This window comes from Telmatherina bonti, assembly GCF_933228915.1.
Source record: "Telmatherina bonti genome assembly, chromosome: 18".
Classification (NCBI taxonomy): domain Eukaryota; kingdom Metazoa; phylum Chordata; class Actinopteri; order Atheriniformes; family Telmatherinidae; genus Telmatherina; species Telmatherina bonti.
Window position 1 is genome coordinate 29,420,920 of NC_136616.1, and position 22,081 is coordinate 29,443,000.

The following is a 22,081-nucleotide window of genomic DNA, read 5'->3' on the forward strand; positions in this document are numbered from 1 at the left end:
ACAACTGCATTTGCCTTAGAGAACTACCTTTTTTTTTTTGCATAGAATGGCATCTATTTAAGACAAACATGAAGAATTAAAAGTATTAACGTTGTATGGGTGCTTAAAGATGACCACCGAACCCCATAAAACATCTTACAGCATTTGTATCTCCCATATGAGGTTTATAACTGGTGCCAAGTTCCACTTTAAATGACTTATAAAGGGCTGTATGTGTTTGTTATTCCAGCTGTAACAGATAATATCCTGACAATAAGTAAATGAGATCATGTCTGTGTTATTAGAGGCTTGTGGCTACAATTCTTGGTCTGGAAAAATTCCCAATTTGAGAAAAGCTGACATAGTAGAAATGTTGAAACACATCCGTCAAACCCCAGTGTCAACAAAACGGTCCATTTTGACAGAAGTAATAAATAAATGTAAGACTGCTGGGAAGAAACTACAGATCAGGAAGCAACAAAGGACCGTCAGCACTTCTTCCTAATGACGGGAAAGATGGTAAACCAGTTTAATCAGTCTGATGTTGAGCATCTTGATAAGGTCCTGGGGGGTAAAGTCATAAAGACTCAGTGCATCACTCATTCACTTGTTCATCATTAGTACACACACAGACACACACACACACACACACACACACACTCTACATGCTCATCTATATCGCTGCCATCATCGCCTTTCCTCTTCACCTCTCAGGTCAAAGATAAGACATCGTAGTTAGGCAGAAAAGTCATCCCCACACACACACACACACACACACACACACACACACACACACACAACTTCCCTCATCATCTTTTTCCTCTGTTTCATCCAGAGCTCGCAGGTTGAAGATCAGACATCGTAGTCCGGCAGGGCAGAGTAGGTGATGCCGCCCACCGACGGGGGGCTGGAGTGGAGGGGGAGCAGCCAGCAAAAGACGGAACCTGAACAGACAGAAAGGTGACGAACGGTGATTAAGGTCAGTTTTCATGCTGAGAGACGATAAGCGGCAAAGACGAACTAACCTCTTCCAAAGACCTCCCGCAGCAGAGCGAGCTTTGGCTTGCGGGTGTGTGAGACCTGGTGGGGCTGCTGTGAGGAGTTGAAGGAGGAAGACGTCGAAGATGAGGAGCCTCTGTCCTTGATCATCAGCCTGTTTCTCATCTGCTCAATGGGAGTCTCGTCTGTGATTATGGACACCAGCTGAGGAAAGAGACTGAAGCTGTCACGTGTGTCATCGGATGAAGCAGATTCGGTTTGGCTAAATCTGATTTCACTGTTTTCCTCAGTTCCTATTTCTCCCACCATGTCTTGAAATGAGCCCCTACGTTAAAACGTGCTGAGAAATGACAGCTTTGTTGAGAAGCTCTGAATGCTTTGCCACCTGCTGTGTCACTGTCTGACTTGCAGGTTCTAACAACACTCTTGGCAGAAGCGATCATGCAACAGCACAAGGAAGTTAACGAGCCTGATTTGGATACCTGTGTTATAAGCACAGTGTTAGTGGGTAACATTTCCAGCATGAAAAGGATCAGTCTTGTGTTAAAGATCCTGGCCAGCATTTCTTCAGGAAACCGTCCTTTACATGAGTACTTTGGAAGAAGAAGAAGAAGAACCAGACACCAGGCATGCCTTTGTTTAACGTCTCTTTCTGATAATGTACATTATCACTATCTCTTCCACAGTTGCCGTGGTTACTGAAGAAAAATTGGGACAGAACTGGGACGTGAACTCTTAACTCTGTACTGACCTGTAGTGGACACCTTGCTTTAAACCAAACCAATGTAAAAGCGTGCATGGAATGGCAGTAGGGTCAGTGGCATTTGACAAAGTTTGAAACTAATGCACCCATTTACAAAGCTGCACCCTCTGCCTTATGGCCCCAGCTCCAAATGGAAAAAAACCACTGAGTGAGACCACTGCATGTCCAATAAGCATTCCTCAGGTCCTGTGTCAGGTCATTGATGGGTCCAGCAACAGATATTGATTTTGTTCGCATTAAAACTGCAAACACTGCAATAACAGCAGGTTAATCCACAAACAACAGGTTGAGCTACCTTGGCCCAGTCAGTGAGAAAGTATGAATAAAAAACTCACCTGATCGTAGAAGATGACCATCACAAAGACTCCAAACAGCACCGACTCCACCAGGAGGATGATGTAATGCGCTCTGAGACAGAAAATTGAAATAAAATAACTAAACAAAAGACAGACCTACAAAAACCCTGCGTGTGGCTAAAAAGCACTCACACTATCAGGTGTTTGCTGGGAGTCTCCTCTCCTTCTTTCTCTGCGTCGCCCTCCCTCTCTGTCCGTATGCGCCACACCCACGCCCACACCACCAGGACCATGGAGTACAGGCTGGCCACGCCTGCAACAAGCAGGAGTGGCCGTTACAGCTACAAGTATTTAGGAAGTCAAATTACACCAATAGAGAACCTCATTCACCAAAATCTCCTAACAAATCTTCATCTTAAATTGTACTTATTTAATTTTCTTTCTGAAAATCCTCCATCAGATTTACAAATGTGTTCATATTCTGCAAAACTGTTTGTGTCTTTCCGATTAGACTGGTGAATGCCAATGGTTTAGAGCAGGGACCCCCAATCCTGGTCCTCGAGGACCGGTGTCCTGCAGGTTTTCCAAGTGTCCCCGCTGCAATACACCTGATTCTAATCTATGTGTATTTAGCAGACATGTGCAGAGCTTGTCTGAGTGTGAGTTAGGTGTGTTCCAGCAGGAACATTTGGAAAACCTGCAGGACACTGGCCCTTAAGGACCAGGGTTGGGGATGCCTGGTTTAGAAGACAAGTGTCAAACTCCAGTCCTCGAAGGCCGGTATCCTGCAGGTTTTTGTTGTCTCCGTGCTCCAACACACTTGATCGAAATTCATAAATGGGTTGACAAGAAGCTGCTGGATCCATTTAGTTTGAATGAGCTGTGTTGGTAGAAGGAAACAACAAAAACCTGCCAGATAGCATCTCTTGAGGACTGGAGTTTGACACCCATGGTTTAGAAATTGAAGGGACGGACCAGCTGGCCCTACGTTGCGTAGCTAAACGCCCAAGAAATGCCCAAAAATGACTATAAAAGGTGTGTGTAAAGGGGTAGATGTAGGAAAAAAAATCTGAATACCAAAAGAATGAAAAAAACCAAACACTAATTGTAGGAGCCATTTTATATGAAGACTTGTATATATTGTTTGAGCACTAGGTGGCAGCGCTGTACATTTATGGTCACAACTTATTTAGCTAGGAACTTTTGTGCAGGTGATAGGGGTTGCTTGTACAAAGGTGAACACAGTTTCTTGACCGTCCATTGTCGTGCATGTTCATTGTTTTCTTCCATCATCTATGGACAATATACTGACAATCATTGCGCACAGATTGGTTTCATGGACAATAAAAGGTAAAATGAATCAGTGTTTGGAACTGACATTATTGCGATCTTAGCGATCAAACGCGTCAATTAGAGTTCACGCAAGCAGGACCTCAGGCGCTTTAAGTTTAGGCTTAGCACCTTTACAGTAATGATAAAAATGTGCACTGAAACCGGATTGTCCTCATTTTTAAAGTGATAAAGGTCCTTATAAATGGTCACACAGTGAAATTTGAATATCAAAGCAGCTTTATGTACAAACAGAGAACTAACTGTCCCTGAACGTGGACAGCAGCCTGCAGTCTGGTCCTGTGTGTGAGCCAGGATGCACATCACAGTTGCAGTGGCTAAAAGGGGAAGTGGTACTTCCCCATTTTACTGTACCTTCTGCAGTTTGTAAAGCAAACTGCCGCCTGCTGAGGGTTGGTCAGTGGTGCCATTTACCGAGCAGTCAGGGCATAACCTTGATGTCCTAATAAAACTAATTATTTTAATACAAAGACACTGTTGTAGTAAATCTTAATTATTAACGACAACATTCAGCAGGTGGATCACGGAGGACTTGGACCTTTATGAAGTGAGACTCCTTCGATTGAAGGAACAGATCTGTCGAGGAGCTTTAATGTCTAATGCACCGGTGGTGTTAGGAAGACCATTACAATGAAATCTGTCTTGTTCTTAAATTAATTAAATTTATCAAAAATAGCTGCAATTTTCCCCTAAGATTAAATATAATGTTTGAGTACATTCTAATCTCAGGAAATAATCTGCAATATCTTGATTTGTCTCTTTCTTCTTCTTTATTTAAACAAAATGCTAAAAATATGACAAAAACATTTCTGTATTTTAATTTTGTATTTTGATGAACTCAACCATAGAAGACAACGCAAAAGCTAAATTTGTTCAGACATACCGCCACTTCAACGTCCATCAACGCACTTCGGCATGTTAGAATTTGTTCTTAGCTGAGAGCAAGTCCAAGACACAAATGATTTTCGTGAATGCTCAAATCTTCGTAAAAATTTTATGAAAGTAAATTTGTTCATAAGAATGGCTGGTATTCGAAGTGCAGAGTTTTGACCATCTTTGGACATGCGTGTCAGACTTTCTCTGAAAGTTTTAAAACAGAAGCCCAAAAAAGTAGTTTGAGCGTTACCAACCTGCGATTGGTGCGTTTCATTCGATACAAATGGCTGCTCAAAGATACACACATGCTATTTGCAGTCTTTACTCACCGGTGTAGAAAAGAAACTGGATGAAATATTTCTGGTTTAGCTCCCCAACACAGTTGTTGATCCTAAAAAAAACCAACAATCATAACTGTAACGGGGAGAGGACTTTAAAGAAAAGAGTAAAACAAAGAGGGGATTCATGGAAGGTGTTTTCTAACCAGGGACAGTGGTGGTCCATGCGGCGTATGCACCTCTGGCAGACACGGCAGTGGTGCGCTCTGGGGGGTCTGTAGGTTTCACAGCGGCTGCACACCGTCCAGCCTTCACAGCCCTGAAATCCGATTCATTCCAGAACACGGGGATTACAAGCGTGAAACTGACACATCTCCATCCTTTTGTTATGAAGATGGATCATAAACCCGACCCTGGTGTTAAAACTAGCATTATTGCATTATCTTGTTCGATAAACCCATTTCTATACATTTTTAAGCTTACAAGGTCCTCTGGACCAGAAGCACAGACCCCCCCACCCACCCACACACCCACACCCACACACACACACACACACACACACACACACACACACACACACACACAAAAACAACCTATACAGGAGTACATGACTCTCAACAGAAAGTTAACATGTTAGCATGTCCGGTGCTTATTAACTTGACATGGAAATGCGCGGTATTAGTCTGGAGAACTGCTGTTTCTTTGTGGGTTTTTTTTAATGCGCTTTTTAATGCACCCCCAAAAAGGTCCCTGGGCGGTCACCCACATTGCCCATTGCCTCTGCTCAATGTGACGTCATTGCAGAGGATTCTAGGGGTGGGAAATCGAATTGAAAAAATCGAATATTGGGATTTGTTTTGCTTCACAATTTTAAAATTGATTTTTTTTTGTCAAAAAAAAAATCTATTTTTTTCCAAATAAATATAAAAAAGATCCATTACTAAATTTTTTTCAGTTTAATTTTTTTTTGTTGATCTCCTTGGCAAGCAGCAGAATGATGGTCTGGGCACTGTGTTTTTATTTTCCTAGTTCAAACAAAGGCAAGCAAAAAATGTGATATATATATATATATATATATATATATATATATATATATGTATATATAATATATATAATGTATATATATATATATATATATATATATATATATGTGTGTAAGTTATCAAAGAATTGTGAGAATGGCAATTTAAATCGAATCGGCACCCGAAAAAACCTAGAATCGAATCGAATCGGGATGAAAGCGTATCATCACAGCCCTAAAGGATATATCCCTAAATGCCGTTCCATTATGGTCTGACGCAGGACTCTAACTCCTCACCAGTCCTGGACCTTCACTGCTTGATATTTGGTTTCATGCTTTAAACGTGTTCTTTTGGTAAAAGGTCCGAGCTGGAGGCAGGCCAGCTCAGCAGCCGTACTCTTCTCCTGTGAAGCTGTGCCGCTGTGACGGATGCAGGATGTGGTTCAGCGTTGTGCTGCTCAAATCTGCAAGACCTTCCCTGAAAGAGACGTGGTCTGGAAGGGAGCCGATGTTGCTCACACCTGACTTAAACTAACCAGTCATTGTGCAGAACTTCATTGGCTGTTGGATCCATTTCATGGAAGCCAGGTGTGTTGGAGCAGGGATACATGGAAATCCTGCAGGACAGCAGCCCTTGAAGACTGACTTTGGGCACCCCTGCACTAATGCACTAAAACTCCCATCAAATTAAAAATTAGCAATTTTTTTCCATTAATTAACTGAAATAAAATACATGTTTGTGAGATCTGTAGTTATCCCTGGATTCAGTTTTTATTTAACATTTAAGTCTATTTAATCATTTAAAAATAATTTAATCACTTTCTTTTCTTTATGGAGGAGCAAAAACAGGGAACAAAAAACAATTTTTGGCATAAATATGTCACCGACGTGTGATAAATACATAATGACCACCTCCAATATGGACTTAAGTACAGCTGTCAGGAAGTAAATATGTAGAACGCCTGAGATAAACACAGTTCAAAGCTGCTAATAACACAGTTTACATGGAAGCCATAATCCTGGTCCTCCTGAAAAGCATCTTGTTACGCCCCATGGCCTGTCATCTAGCTCATCATTTCAACAAGCATCACCTGAGGGATTTGATACACCTGGCTTCCTTCCTGGAGCTGCCCTCAGGCTGATGTGTGCTGGGTGCTGATTGGTCGCCACACGCCCACCTGCCCCTGATTGGCCAGACCTTCTACAGAGCACCGGAATAAAGGCTGTCACCAAACATGTTGCCACCCCCCCCTTTACCCCTGGACAAACTCCATTGAGGGTCGTAACAATCGTCAGTGCTGAATCTGACAAGTGTTTCAAGCCAAAAGCATGGCTGCGTTTAAATACATTCACTGAGCACTTTATTCGGCATACATATCACATGACATTTACACATGCTGACATGGTTCAAACTGGGCACCAGAATGATGAAAAAAGGGAATTTACGTGACTTAACGTAGGATGGTTTTGAGTATTTCAGAAAATGCTGATCTACTGGGATTTTCACACAAACCATCTCTAGGGTTTACAGAGAATGGTCAGAAGAAGAAGATACAACATGTCTCGTTGATGTCAGAGGAGAATGACAAACTGGTTGGAGATGATAGTGACTCGAATAATCACTGGTTTCAACACAGATATGAAGAATAACATCTCTGCATGCACAAACACCATGAATCTATGCCACAAAGAGTGCCGGAGACAAAAGGGGGTCCAACCTGGTACTAGCAAGGTGGAGCTAGTAAAGTGGTCAGTGTGTGTAGACTACACCAATCTGGACTTTTACTGCTCTGCTTAGCAGCGAGATCATAACCCGAAGGTTCAGTAAGGTTAAAAGAAAACGTGAACTGACCCGCTCGTTCATCCGAGACGACTGGGAGCGCAGGTCGGAGAAGTCAATGGCTGTGTCAGGCAGAGGCACCATACCTACACATGAAAACCGGACAAGAAATGCTCAAGGATTTTCTCTTCAAATGTGAAACTAAAGGCACTTCACTAATATTTCTAACAGCAAACTCCAACATATATCCCAAAGAACTTGGGATATAATGGTGAGTGCTGAGTTATTGGTTCATGTGGGAGAAAACTGTCTTGGATTACACAGACCAGACATTGGAACATCGATGCATTCAGTAATACGCTCATGAAGTCTCACAAATTCACAGAAACAGCTTCACTGTGACACAGTCGCAGCTTAAAACACTATATAAAAAAAAAACCCAAGGATTTTATTTACTTCCTTTGATTTTATAATGTAAAAATGCCAGAAGAGGCTCCACTAACATCCACCATGGGTGTTTACATTGCAAGTATTAGGGAAATAAAATCAAATAAAATCGAATATCAGGATTTTTTGCTTCACAATTTTAAAATGTTTTTTTTTTGGTTAAAAAAAATCAAACAAACATAAAGCATATATATATATGAAAGGTGATATAAAGTGTTAGAATGCTGTGCTGTTCAGCACTGTCACTGCTTATGGGGTAAAAGCTATTCCACGCTCCTTAAGCTAATCGTTCTTGCTTGATGCCATCTTCCAGGTGACATCGAGGTAAACAAATGGTTGCCAGGATGAGAGGAGTCGGCAATATCGTGTACTCTTTTAATGCATGTGCGGTGGGAAATTTGTTCCACAGGGTGGCTGGATTTCTTCAGCTGATCTTAGATGCCCTGTAGAGATTTTCTGTTCTGCTGAACCAGCTCTCATACCAGACTGTGTATGTTGGCACACTCTCTGTGGCACACCCATAAAAGCTAAGCTAAGTTGATCTTTTTTTTAAATAGTTCTTATCAAAAAAAGGAAGGATGTGTTTGTGGTCTATAAAGCATATTCTGAGCTGTACATCTACACCATAGTATTTAAAAAAGAAGAAACACGATTTACACGCACACATTGCTTGTAGAATCATTATCTTGTTGCTTTTTAAAACCTGGAACTTTTGACTAAACTGCAGAAAATCTAACATAATCTTAACTGAATGCGTGTCTGCACGTTCATGCTCATATATGTCTAACAAAAGATTTTAAAGATATTACTGACCAGGATCTGAGAAGACAGCTTTGGAGTGGCAGGCCAGCAGCAGCAGCAGAATCAGGTTGAACACTGACCCATGCAGAGTACACCACACACTGTTGCAGAGAGATAATGGTCAATACAGCTCCATCACAGCTTCAAACACCAGAAGAACACAAAGTTTATTCAGATTTAGTTTAAGTTTAACCCTTTATCAGGCAAGTGACTATTGTTGATAACTTTGTTTTCTTTCATTTTCAGCATAAAACAAATGTCTTTAAAAAAAAACAAACTGTAACAACAGAATGGAGGCCTTGGTACATATTCTACGTTAAAATGTCTAATTTCAAGGTATTTCACTGAGTGCCCTATAAAGGATTAATAATTTTATTATTATTTATCATTATTATTGAGTTTAAATTATTTAGTTTGTCAAAAAAAATAAATAAATAAATAAATTGCTCAGATGTTCCTCAATTAGGTAATTAAACATTTTGGTAGTCTTCATACCAGAAATGATCTTTTTTAAGACCATAAAATTGTGTATGTTGTCGCTTTAAGAAAAAAAGAACCCATTCCACAAATACATAAATAAATAAATGAATAAATACGTTTTTAAAAACAAAGCAGGTTATTCTGAATTCGGCATGAAAAAATACCTGGATTTATATCCGCATTTACTGAAATTACTCATTTATTTCCCCTCTTTGTTGTTCTGAGAATACTGCATGAAAACACCACATTTTCTCCTAAATGATGTAGTTAAAAACATATTAACCGTAATAATTAAACTATAATTCTTCTGCCATATATTTTCTGTGTCTGTACCCTATTGTGCAATATTATTACACACATATTACACACATGTAACAAACGATGCCTGATGTGCTGTGTTCATGCGCTCGAGCTCGTAAAAAAACAAACCGAAGGAATCATGAATATTGAAAAACCATAATAGTCATTTTCCTGAATATTAAAAAAACAACATCCCTCCAAAAATAAACAATTCTTCCTTGGTAGAGCCAAAAAAAAAAAAAAAAAAAAGAGAAGCGTATCGATGCTGCCAGACCTGTTTGCTGTCAAATGAATGGAGGCAGCGCAGAGACGTGGACGCCATTCCTGTTTTTAACTGTATAAATTACACGAAACCGCCTTTTACTAACCTGTCCGAGTAGGCCGGGATGAGGACATACTGAATGACCACGTAGTCCGCGTAAAATACACTAAAATAAGTTAAAATCAAGCAGATTACCCCGCAGGGGTCTCGCCTACAGCGCAGGGACGCCATCTTCTACCGGGCTCCGCCCCCAATCGCACCGCTTCCGGGTGACGTCAGGAGAAAACTTTATTCTTTTTTTAAAGGGCCAGGTAACCTAAATTTATAAGCGCAACAAACATTTGACGTCACCTAATTATATAAAAACAAAACAAACAAACAAAACATTTGCCCAAAATCCTGTTGAGCAATTCAATTCAGCTTTATTTGTATAGTGCCACTAACACAACAATGTCATCTTAATATAATTCTCGACTTTTGCCCCAAATAAAATCAAATAAAATCAAATCAAATCAAACTTTATTTAAAAGGCACTTTTTCTACAATAAAATGCAACACAAAGTGCTTTATATGACAAAAACACAACAAAGAAAATTCATCAGCCCCTCCCTTCTGACACTCAAACGCACAAACGCATACACACTCATACACACACCCAAACAACATCAAATTCCAACGCTACTCTTAAACATCTCGCATACACCTACCTAGTTATTTACTGCTGAGCACAGATGAGCCTGGTGGGGAACACAATCGCAGGAGCCATCTGCACCAGGAGTCAACCAGACCACAGTACCAGGGGCACCGTTACGGTCACCAGCCAAAAGACCAAAGACATGAAAGGCGTCCCCGCAGCCATGGTCATTATGACACCCAGTGCAGAGGGCTCCCTCTGAGGAAACACCGGAAAATATCCAAAAAATGATAAAATACATTAAAAGAAAAATAAAATAAAATAGTAGTAATATTAAAACAATAAATATTTCAAGTAAAAACAATACAATAAAGATTATAAAAGCAGATTAAAAAAAAGGAAAATGGAAAACAGAAGATTACACTTTAAGAATTTTGATATAACAAATGTTATTTAATAGTAAATATCCCTAAAATTGTTTCTTTGTTTCTATACATTTTGTCAAAAAGACAAATAGAGAACTGGAATTAAAAATTGGGATTTTCTTACTATTTTATCACGTGTCAGGTCTCGAAAGGGTTAAACACAATTTGAAAGTTATGTTTATTAAGACAGTAGTTGGACAGCTGGATACCTTTTGTTTTCTTTTGAAACAAGTTTTTCAGCTTTTCCAGCCTTGTCTGAGTCACCTATTGTCATACTTATATATTTATCTTCTCTTAATGTACACAATTTTGACATGTGAATATTTTTATAGTTCAATGCGCATCCTCCAGACCAATGAACAGAGTAGAAAGTTCAACATTATACCTAATGACCTTTTTGACCTGTGGACTGGGAATCAAACAATTGACCTCCTGAATGAATAGATTTGGAGAACTGTTCTTTCCAAGTCATAATTTTATGTTTCTTCTTCACTAGAATGGTTAACCAGAACAAGACATTTCTTTCCTTACAGTCTGCCAGATGTATTTTTTTTGTTCAGTATTTTTTTTCTGTGCAATAATTTGATATAAAAAAATGTTAACCGAGTTATAATGTCGTTTTTTTAAGGCAATACTTTTAAAAAATAACATTACGTTTGTAATGTGTTTGGATTTGAAGTTTACGAGTTGCACTTGAATGCAGCATGAACATAAAAATATTTACTAATTTCAACTAAAAGACAGGCGTGTATATATATATATATATATATATATATATATATATATATATATATATATATATATATATATATATATACATATATATATATATATATATATATATATATATATATATATATATATATATATATATATATATATATATATATATATATATATATATATATAGATAGATAGATAGATAGATAGATAGATAGATAGAAACACAGGGTGGCAGTAGACACCTGAAGTTGAAATGAAGTCGACACACACTGTCGCTCCTCCCTTGAAGTAGGCAGTAACAAACTCGTCATCCTGGTTTGCTCAACACTTTTTTCTTGCTGCGGACTGACTCTCAATTCGTGTCTGTAGTTTGTTTTTGCCTTTGCAAACAAGCAGTGTCCTCGGTCGGATATATTGCTTACTTCGAGGCTAAACCTTTATGTTTTTATTTAAAAAAAAAAAAAAAAGCACTTTTAAGGGAGAGTTTTGTGTCCACACTCGAAGAGAAGATAGAAGAAAGCAGAGTCAAAGAAGAAAACACAGAAACCTGGAGGAGGAAAAGGGCGTTCATACTTCGAAGTAACCATGGAAGTTCCTGGTATGCAGGTAAGTGCAAAGGTGGACGCTCTGCTCCTTTTCATCGTGTTTTCAGCTTCTTTTCGGTGTCACTGACAGCTTCAAAAGGAAGTAAGCAACTGTGAATATGCATTGTGCAACTCTAATTTCCCCCGACTAGTTTAACAGTAACCATTTAGAGGTAAAAGCTCCACGAGTGTGTAGTAAAAAAATGTCTAGCGTCCGGACCCACAAAAGAACATTCATTCCTAACACGCTACCTTAAAGTTAAATGCTTCATTTGTCTCTTTACGTTCACATGTGATTGAGATCTCATTATAAACTTCACAGTGACTTGTCCTTGTCAGACATTTGCTCTAAAACGTGAATTTAAGCGGACCTTTTGGGGTTTAAATCCCTTAAAATGGCCTCATAAATAAACCTGTGGAGACTTTGATGCTCAACAGTTGGTGTGAAGTCCTTTTCCTTGGTTTTCATCTTCAAAAAAAAAAAAAAAAAAAAAGACCTATATGCATTGAATAACTTTTATGGAGCCATTTAATCTTTCAAAATGAGCTGATTAGTTCATTTAAAAAAACTTTTATTTTGATTCTGCTGCTCCAAATGGAGTTTTATGTTTGTGTTATTGTTTCTATGTCTCTTATAATCTTATAATGTACACGTAAGTGCATATATTGCACAGTAGCTATTCCAAATAGACTATATTGTGATAGACTCCGAAATTCCTTTTCTTGCTTATATTGTGACACTTTGACTCCAGATAGCACAAAATAATGTCATGTTGTGCTAAAGTGGCCACGTCTCTTTAAGCAAGTTAACAGAATCTTTCTTGTGTTTATATCTTTTCTAGGGTGGTTTTAGCATTTAAATTGTGATTTTGTTGGTTTAAAATAAGTTTATAGTGTTTACATGTCTTTATGGGATGTGTGGGATGTTAAATGCGCTCTAATTTACTTAGTTTAACTTGGATGTGATCTTATATTGCCTATGGGGCAACTGGCGCGTCAGTGTTGAATGTTTTTATTTGTTTATGTCTGAATATCCTAAATCTCAAAATACAAGTACCAGTGCATGTGATAGCCACATTAAATTGGCCTAAAAGGCGCTTTAATACTTGTCTAATGTTTCCAGGGGGACTTATTATTTATTTTGTCATATCTAACTAATATTGTTATCTGTTGAATGATATGACTTATAGATAATATATTAGGTGTGTCTGAGGACATCTGGACACTTTATGAAGTGAGAGTGCAGCATTGTAAAAGTTTTTTTTTAAGGATATTTACTGTAATTTAGCTGTGGGGGCCAATATGATGGCTCCTGCAGTGGATTTGTACAGGTACATCTGTGGTGAGTCTGTGTTTCTGTGGATTGAAAAGGTGTACAGTAAGTGTTGTAAACAGTCAAAGCTTCCACTCAGCCTCCTGTTAGGCCGGCTTTCAGGCATGTCTACCTGTGGGACCGGCTCACTCTTACCTGTGCCGTCCATCCCATGTGGGCGTGCCGGATGTTGTGTCAAAGGCTTTTTAAAGTCAACACACACCTGACACCCGGTTGCGGCAGCTGCTGCACCGTGGCTGACGCAGATGTCTGTCGCACCTGCCAAGAAGTCCAGTCATGCGTAGTGAAGTGTGTTTTATGCGTACTGGGTCTCTGATTAATTGTTTAGCAGAAAGAAATCACTTGCAGCAAACCAAGAGGTTCTGAAACCGACTAATGCCTTCCTGGATGTTTTTCCTTTCTGTCATCTGTGAATGTGATTGTAAAACCAAAAGCTTTGCAGAAACTGTTTCCTTTGAACAATATCTGCCTGCTGATAATTTAGCAGCTTTTCGGCTTTGACTGATGCTATATGGTGGATTTCACATCCCTTGTCACAGAAACATTACACGATGTAGAAAAATTAGCTTGCTATAATGTGTGTACTGCCCCTTTTTTTTTTTTTTTATTGCACAAGAATCCCAGCTGACTCCATTATTTATAATGCATTTGCAGTCTGTTAGAAAGAAGTTCATTGTTGGACTGTAACATTTGTTGCCTGCAGCATCACATCGTTGTATCGGCTCTTTCAGGGGTTCCCACAGCACGTTAAATACTTTCAGCTTTGCAAGTTTATATGGTGAATTTCCGTTTTTTTAAGTAAGGAAAGATTTATCTTAAAATAAAAAGGAATTTTAAACAACAGTTGTGGAAAAAAGTATTTATATTACATGTTAAATTCTCTCAGGACTGACAGCAGATGCTTCAACATGAAAGTTGTTGGTTATTAACCAACAGAGTTGGTTAAATGCTAAAAAATCAGAGAAAAGACTGATTTAGATAAGGATATAATGTCAGTCTTAACCCCTGCTGATACAAAAGAGGATGGATCCATGCTTTTCATGCTGCCTATGCTAAAATGTGACCCTACCAATTGAATATTGCAGCTGAAATAAAGATTCATCACACCAGGAACGCTTTTTTTCCCCATCTTTTCTGTTGTCCGGTTTGGATGAGACTCTGTGAATTATAGCCTCGACTTCCTGTTCTTAGCTGACAGGAGAAGCACCTCCAGGAGTGTAAACTCAAGAGAAAGTTGACCATGCCAGACTAGTCTGTCTGGCACCAGCAACCATGTCACGTTCAAAGTCACTCAAATCCTCTTTCTTCCTCATTCTGATGCTCAGTTTCAACTTCCGCAGGTTGTCTACATGACTGCATGTATTGAGTTGCTGCAGTGTGATTGGCTGAGTAGATTTTCATCCTAACAAGAAAAAAGAATAGGTCTACTTAATAAAGTTCTGTTTAGATTGATTGGTATAAAATAAGCAATCATTAGAGATGGGTGGAAGTTGAAACCACTGGATCTGTTAAGCGTTAGCTTACCAGGTTTGTTACTGTGAGCCATATAGACTGCAGGCGAAAAAGTGTCCCTGCTTCTTGTTGCTGTGCAGAAAGTGAAACCAAAATATTGTGGAAATGAACACTGCCATTGTACACGTCATGGGGCTTTATTTGCTGTGCAGTCATTCTGTTTTATAATAAATTATGTCAAGCTGAATTCTCGTCAGAGTTACTGAGAAGCAACTGACTCATTAAACGTTGGCAGGAAACCCTGAGGACATATTTTATATCTCCCTGACAAACAATCACTAGCATCTTCAGGTTTCTTGATCTAGTTTCAGTCTCTGTGTTCCAAAGACTTGACAACTGATGAAAGGTGTATTGATGCATTTTTTTTAATTTAGTTTGGATGTCAGGAATCTGCAAACAATATTTCTGCATTGATTATCTGATGAGTTGTAATTTAGAAGCATTTTTCTGGAAATTGACATGTTTGATCACTTTTCCAGAGGTTACATCGCTTGAGACTTCAACTACAACAAAGTTAGTAACATAAGCGTTAAGCGTGAGCCTCATACAAGCCAATGGCAATGGTAGAATATCTGATGTAATATCAGATGTATTATGACTCAAATATGCGATATATGTGAAGACCTCAGATGTAGCAGTGAAACAGACCTTCTCTTTTTTTTTTTTAAATAAAAAAAAAAGTATATTATTTTTAAATAAAATATAATCTATTTAATTCAAAAAATCTTTTTAATTTAATTTAATAATTTATTTTTCAATTTTTTTAAATTAATAAAATAAAATAAATCAATAAAACTTGTCCTGTCTGAGGTCTTGCCCTCCTGACAGCAACTCTCCGGGATCTGGACTTAATGTTCTGACCCTTCATGATGAGGACAAACACGACTTCCTGTGGAACTCCAGCAGGGGATCAGCTCTTCAGTTTCAGCCAAACTTTCCCGCGCTCTCACGCTGAACCCTCCATTTGTAATCCCGTCTGATTGGCCAGCTCTGACGTGGATGAATACCCAGTGAATGCGAGCTGTTTGCACGGCAGCGGCCTCAGCTGCAGGCGTGTCGACGGAGACGGCCCTGATCAAACACTGGGGAGCGTTCACTTCTTCTTCTCTTTGTAATTTTAACGGCCGCACCTTTTACAGAGTCCAGTTCTCACCATGTGTGTAATCACAGGCTCCACCAGACTGAAGCTTTAAAGGGACCAGTGTGTTTATGTGTTTCTGGGTGAGAAATTATCAGCAGGCTGCAGTCAGCTGCCTGTAAGTTTTGATTACAGAGGGTGAGTCAGTTTTTCTGTCGTCTGAATCATACTGTACTGTAGTTTTTCCCACTCCTGTTTGTCTTGTGTATGTTGTTTATGCTTACATTTTCTCAGATCTAAGCATGTAAATTGAAACCACAAATTACTTCTGTGCTGGACTTATTTATTTAATTAATTCATATTTCTATTTTACATTCATTTAGCAGACACTTGTAACCAAAGCGACTTACACACAACTTTTCCAGTATTATTTATTATGGATAGACATTGATTTCAAACATTCAAATAGTATTTAAATTAGAGCTGGGTGATATGACCTTTTAGTAATATCCCGATATTTTTATGGCATGTCACGATATACGATATATATCTCAATATTTACCTTAGCCTTGAATTAATGCTTTGGTACATACAATCACATCAGTAAGATGATTTGTTTCTACATTAAAACACAATTGTTCATACTGCATTAAGATATGCTGATTTTAAACATTCATGTCAAAAGGATGAAATTGTAAGGAACCAAATTGATCAAAACCGTATTTATTGAGCAGTTAAAGCAGTAGCACAAACATGTCATTTTAAAACAAAATAAAGTGCCTTTGCATGATGTAATAAATGCAACGTATGAAAATACATGCTCTAGGCGGTGACTTTTCAAATGATGAAATAAATTTGTGGTACTACTACCTTTTGTGGCGACACTTCTGTGACATACGTTGCATACGACAGTTGTTTAGTCAACATCTTCTCTCCGGTATCCAAACCACTGCCAGATGAAGGATCCTGTACTATTTTTCTTCTATTCATTTCTTTTTTGCCACTGAAACAGTCTATCCCTTTGAAAAATTATTTTTAATACCATTAAAACCACATTGTATAAATCAACTTTGTCCTGCTTTATTAAATGTTAGATTATCAAATATCAAATTTAACCAAAGGATTGTTATGTTTTGTGGAGTACCTAGCTGCATGTTCAACCCTCTTCCTTTATCTGGGCTTGGGACTGCTCAGTGACCCAAAAAAGACACTTTGACAGAGCTACGTTTATTTATTTTTTTTATTATTTGTGAAGTTTTCTTACTTTTAGTTTAGTCCTTTTTAGTTTTAGCTTGCTTTGGGTTGAACTATTATAATGCTTTGCTTTGTGGATACATTTTTGAGTTGTCGTGTATTTTTTTTTAATCACAGAGTTTACCATAGAAATCGGTCTTTTAATACAAGCAGAGTTTCCTCATATCATCTCCAATAAACGGCTTCAGCCAGCTTTGAATTCAGGGTTTGATTCCCACTCCTTTCTGTACTTTCTAGAGACATGACGAGCTAGATAAATATGCTTGTGTCACACACACAGTGGATGAGGTGAGTAAGTGACGGAGGCTGTGAATGTAATCAAATATAATTAAATATTTTTGTGTGACGTGAAAAACTTTGTAATTTACGTCCCACTCTGTAATCCAGAGCGGGATCAGTGGCGGATTTGGCTGTTCATTGTGACTGTAGGTGGAGTCGTGCAGGTGTCCTCTCTGCTCCTCTGACTGGCTGCAGCTGCAGCCGGAGCGACTGAGTGCTTTAGGACGGGGAGAGACTCTCGTTCTGACAATAACTTTACAATATGCGCTTTAAAGTCAGTCGCCAAAACACCAGAAAACTCTCTAATAACTCCTGTATAAGTCGCTAGATTTGTCGCTTTTCACAAAAAAAGTTGCCAGATTTAGCGAGAAAGTCGCCAAGTTGGCAACAGTGGCTACACGCTGCCTCGCATGATGTAGCACGTAGCTCACGTTATGTACGTAGCTAGGTGCGCTTGCTTTAACTCTCTGTGCAAAGCGGTGCAGAGAGCCGAGGAGGAGGGAGGAAACCCCGCCCACAGCTAAAAACACCTGCGTGACAACAGGATACTCGAATATGACGAATATAGGCATTTTCTATATCGCACAGGGGACTAGTCACGATATCTCGAGTATATTTGATATATCGCCCAGCCCTAATTTAAATCTTTAAAAAAACAAACCGTGAATTATATCTGGATGGAAAAAAAAAAAGTTGCGTTACTGGCAGCTTCTGCATGGGGGCAGCATAGCAAATGAGGATACATGTGGTGGGCTCGATGCCAAGCTGTTGAAGATAAAAAAAAAAAACGGGAGAGGGAAGATACGATGGAGAGATTACTGGAGAAGCCAAATGTCCTCAACTGGCAAAATTAGCGAGTGCATACTTGAGTGTGCCTGCCACATCTGTGGTGTCGGAAAGGGTGTTTTCCATGGCAGGACTTATTGTAAACAGACTTTGCTCCCGTCTTCATCCCGAGCATATGGACATGCTGATCTTTCTAAAAAAAAAAAAAAAAAAAACATGGAATAGACTGCAGTCTTGAACTATTGGTTGGTTTATAAAGACGAACATGTTAAAAATGTTTGTCAGCAGTGCTCTCTCAAGTAGCCTATGTTCAGTAAAAGAAGTTTGTAATTCATTATTATTGCTTGAGTTATCGCACAAAGTGTTCATAGTTTTGTTGTGATGACTGCATCATCCAATGCGCATTATGGGCACGGGCCCAGGGGCCCACACCCATTGGGGGCCCATGTGGGGCCCAGGTAGGGTATACACCAGCAGTTTGCACATGAAACAAAATGTATATAAAAGCCAGACAGTTACACCGCGGTGTCTAGTGTATTGCTACTGGTACCACTGGCTGAGAGATGTTAGAAATGTTGTTTCACAGTGTATCATTCACAATTTTAAAATGTTATGGTGTAGAATGGGGCCCCTGGAACACTCTGGGCCCAGGGGCCTGTGCACTTTTAATCCGCCCCTGATGACCCTAGGCTTTTATTGGGTTGGGATTTATGAAAAGATAACCCGGTCCCACACAAGCATCTTTTGTTTTGAAGTTAGTGTTTGACTGTTCCTTTTGTTAACAAATATTTTGTTAACTTTTGTTATGCCTGTACAGTTAAGTCTGTTGCATACTGAGTTTTAACGTGTGAGGATGATTCCTGCTAAGGAGTACTCACATGATTGTACACATTTATAACTGCAAAATTAACATGATGATCATGATTTTTTCCTTGACAGTAATCGAACAAAGAAAATCCATAATTGGGACGTTCCTATCTTCAACATTATGATGAACTAAACTTTATACGAAAAGGGAATTTTTGTTTGGTTGGTTATTTCTCCTGTTCAGTATTACCGGTAGGTGTTATATTATACATGGCTAGAAAGCCTGATTTGTCACCTTTTTAATAACCAGTAGAAACGATAAGAAGCTGTTGAAGGTCAACCAACATGATTGTCTTGGTTAGTGTAACTCATCTGGCACTCTCAAGCTCATCCCAACTTATTCAGTTTGAGAGAAGACTGGACTGACAGCGAGTCATTTAATTTTCTCTCCTACCAAATTCTGGAGGTAGAGCCTGGAAATAAGGCATCATCCTTGGCTCCAGGTGTGTGACTGGCACACATCTGACAGCACTTAAATCTTGAAACAAGAGTGAATACCAAGAGGAAAGTATTGCAGGGGATTTTGGGACATTACTTGGTGACGTTACCCACATGTTGAGCTGTGTTTGTTATTCCACAGAAGCACGATTCTCACAACATAACTAAACTCGACTTAAGCTTCGTGCAACATTTAACTTGTTGTTGGTGAATGAGAGCTTGCAAACGCTGTTCATTGCCGTAAAAAGCTGGTTTATTAGCCTTTGGCCAAAACAAGACCTCTGTTATCTAATACTGAATGTAATGCACACATTAACATACAGTGTCTGGTTAGCAAAAGTAAGGTATGTTATGGTCAAAACTGGTTTCCCTTTCTGATGAACACATACCAGGTAACACTTAATTTCCTGGCCTGCTATATAAAGTGTGTGGGTTCCAACACTTTAAAGGTTGTTTTACACTCAATATCCACCCCACATAAAACAAATATCCTATCAGGATCAATTTCGGGTGTAAACAACAAGCTGTTTATAATCTATTTGCTAAGCTAGGTTAGCTTAGATTCTTTCGTTCCCCCATAAAATGAAACTGTGGGAATATGACGTGAAACGGCACAAAAAATCAGTCACAAAAAATGCGCTATTCATAGGGAGGCTTTATAATCACAGATTTGTTATGTTTGGGTAGTAATTTTATTATCAAAGAACAGAATAGAAAGTTTACTTTTTTTAACTTTGTCATGGCAGAGTGGAATCTCACATTGTTCCACATTTTCAGTCTTTGTTCCACATTCGGCGAGATAAGATTTGGTCACCCTACCGTTTGCATTATTTTAAAGATAATTGCAAAAGAACTGAGTGTAATTCATTTTTCTGAATCACTCAATTATTTTCCCAAAACATCACTTTTAGTATTGGAATCCTTGTTTTTTTTTTTTTTTTTTTTTAAAAAAGATAAGTGTACTTCAAAAACAACTTATTAGCTTTATTTATTGAAGTAAAAACATTTTTTTTTAAAAAACACATGCAGTTAAATCTATAGTTGATAAAATGTGTTTTGGAAAGGCTCCTATGTTGGATGACTCAACGCATTGTGTCATTTTCGGAACTTAAAAAGAGACAGGAAGTGTTAAAAAGTGGTGACATTTTCACATGATGCCATTTTTTGTTACTTCCTCCTAAAGCAGCCGTCGACCTTTTTTAAAACACACTTGCACACTTTCCCTCACACACAAACAAACCTTCTGAGCACTTTAGTTGGGATATTTGGACATCACTTGTTCATGAAAACATGGACTTAAACACAGTTTCCACATCCTTGTCCAAATTTTCCCCAGCAGCTTAATGTTTGCCTGTTCACTGGAGCAGACAGTTCACTGACCTCTAAAAACAGCTCCGTCTCCTCTATCAGAGGAGCTTCAAACTGAAACTACCTCTCATTATTCTCAGAGCTGTAAACCTCCAGCTCCTTTCTCCTATTTGCTCCTCTGCATGACTTAACTCATCTCTTTGTCTGTACATTCACGTCGGCTGTATGTGAGCTTTATCTGACAGAAAGATATATTTGGATGAACCTTAAAGAAATAAGGCAGAAAACTGAAAAGTTTGCATGAGCAAAGATGCTGGAAACAAAACAAAACTAAGCTTTTTTTTTTTTTTTTCCAAGAAAACCACGTTGACTTATTTCTCATTAATCTGCTAACCAGTGTGACCAGTGTGATGGTAAGATTAAAGCGGATAGATGGATGGACAGTTTTGCTGGTCTCTTGTGCCAGAAACTGCCAAATAAAAAAACACACGAAGTAGAAGGAGAAGTTAAGACAGGCAAAAAAGGTGGTTTTATTCTTGTACGTCTTCTGGTGTTTTGGCATTGTTGTAAACAACTTTACAGCGGCACATTACCACGACCAGCCAGTGTCAAAACGCGCAGGTAAAGTCTGAACTCAAGTGGCCCACTAGAGGATGAACTGGTGGGCAGTGTTGGAGGTGGATCAACTGACTTCAAAGTAACATAAAAGACTCATGGAGGTATGAGGACAATAGAGCCCAACATGACACATTTGGTTCAGTTTTTGAGACATTTTGAACCACTTATTAGTAAAAACTTTGCTCAAAATCCTGTTGAACACAATCTGAGACTTCTGCACACTAATAAATATCAGAAAGCAGACTAAACTATAATAATTTTGACATATCACATGCTGATAAATGTTAGTCATAAAGATTATTATTCATTTTTTTAAAGTTTAGTTAAATGTCATAAATATAAAAATATATTTAAAAAAACAAAAGACTTTTAGCATTTCCCCCCCCCATTTGTTGCGTCTTAAATTGTTAAAATTTGATCAGTCATATATGATTGTACAGGTTCCTCTTTACTAGAACTATTCTTATTTTATGTTTTTTTTTAAGTGGACATCTTAAACGGCATGTGTTAAACCAGTGGATGTGATTTCAGCATATGCAGTTAATATACAGGAATAGGTCTGTGCAGACCTAGTCCGTTCATACTACAGTGGAGAGCATTTAGGTTTCAG

General features: G+C 38.6%; 2 protein-coding genes across 3 annotated transcripts in view; one reads left to right on the forward strand and one right to left on the reverse strand.

Annotated features, from left to right (window-relative positions):
* Positions 1-831: 831 nt before the first annotated feature.
* LOC306769536 (palmitoyltransferase ZDHHC3) lies at positions 832-9,878 on the reverse strand (the record flags this gene model as incomplete). The annotated part of the gene is made up of 9 exons (XM_079258182.1): positions 9,739-9,878; positions 8,603-8,691; positions 7,415-7,488; positions 4,748-4,860; positions 4,593-4,654; positions 2,230-2,350; positions 2,077-2,149; positions 1,005-1,182; positions 832-923 (listed from the first exon to the last, which is right to left on the reverse strand). Exons 1-9 carry the CDS (start codon positions 9,861-9,863, stop codon positions 832-834), a joined length of 927 nt encoding a protein of 308 aa, XP_079114308.1. The 5' UTR covers positions 9,864-9,878.
* A 1,957-nt stretch (positions 9,879-11,835) lies between these two features.
* stk26 (serine/threonine protein kinase 26) overlaps positions 11,836-22,081 on the forward strand; it is a 40,674-nt gene continuing 30,428 nt past the window's right edge. For both annotated transcript variants that reach the window (XM_079258222.1, XM_079258223.1), the window contains exon 1: positions 11,836-12,020. In XM_079258222.1, the coding sequence (XP_079114348.1) occupies positions 12,000-12,020 (21 nt within the window). In that variant the 5' untranslated portion in view covers positions 11,836-11,999. The remainder of the gene's footprint in view (positions 12,021-22,081) is intronic.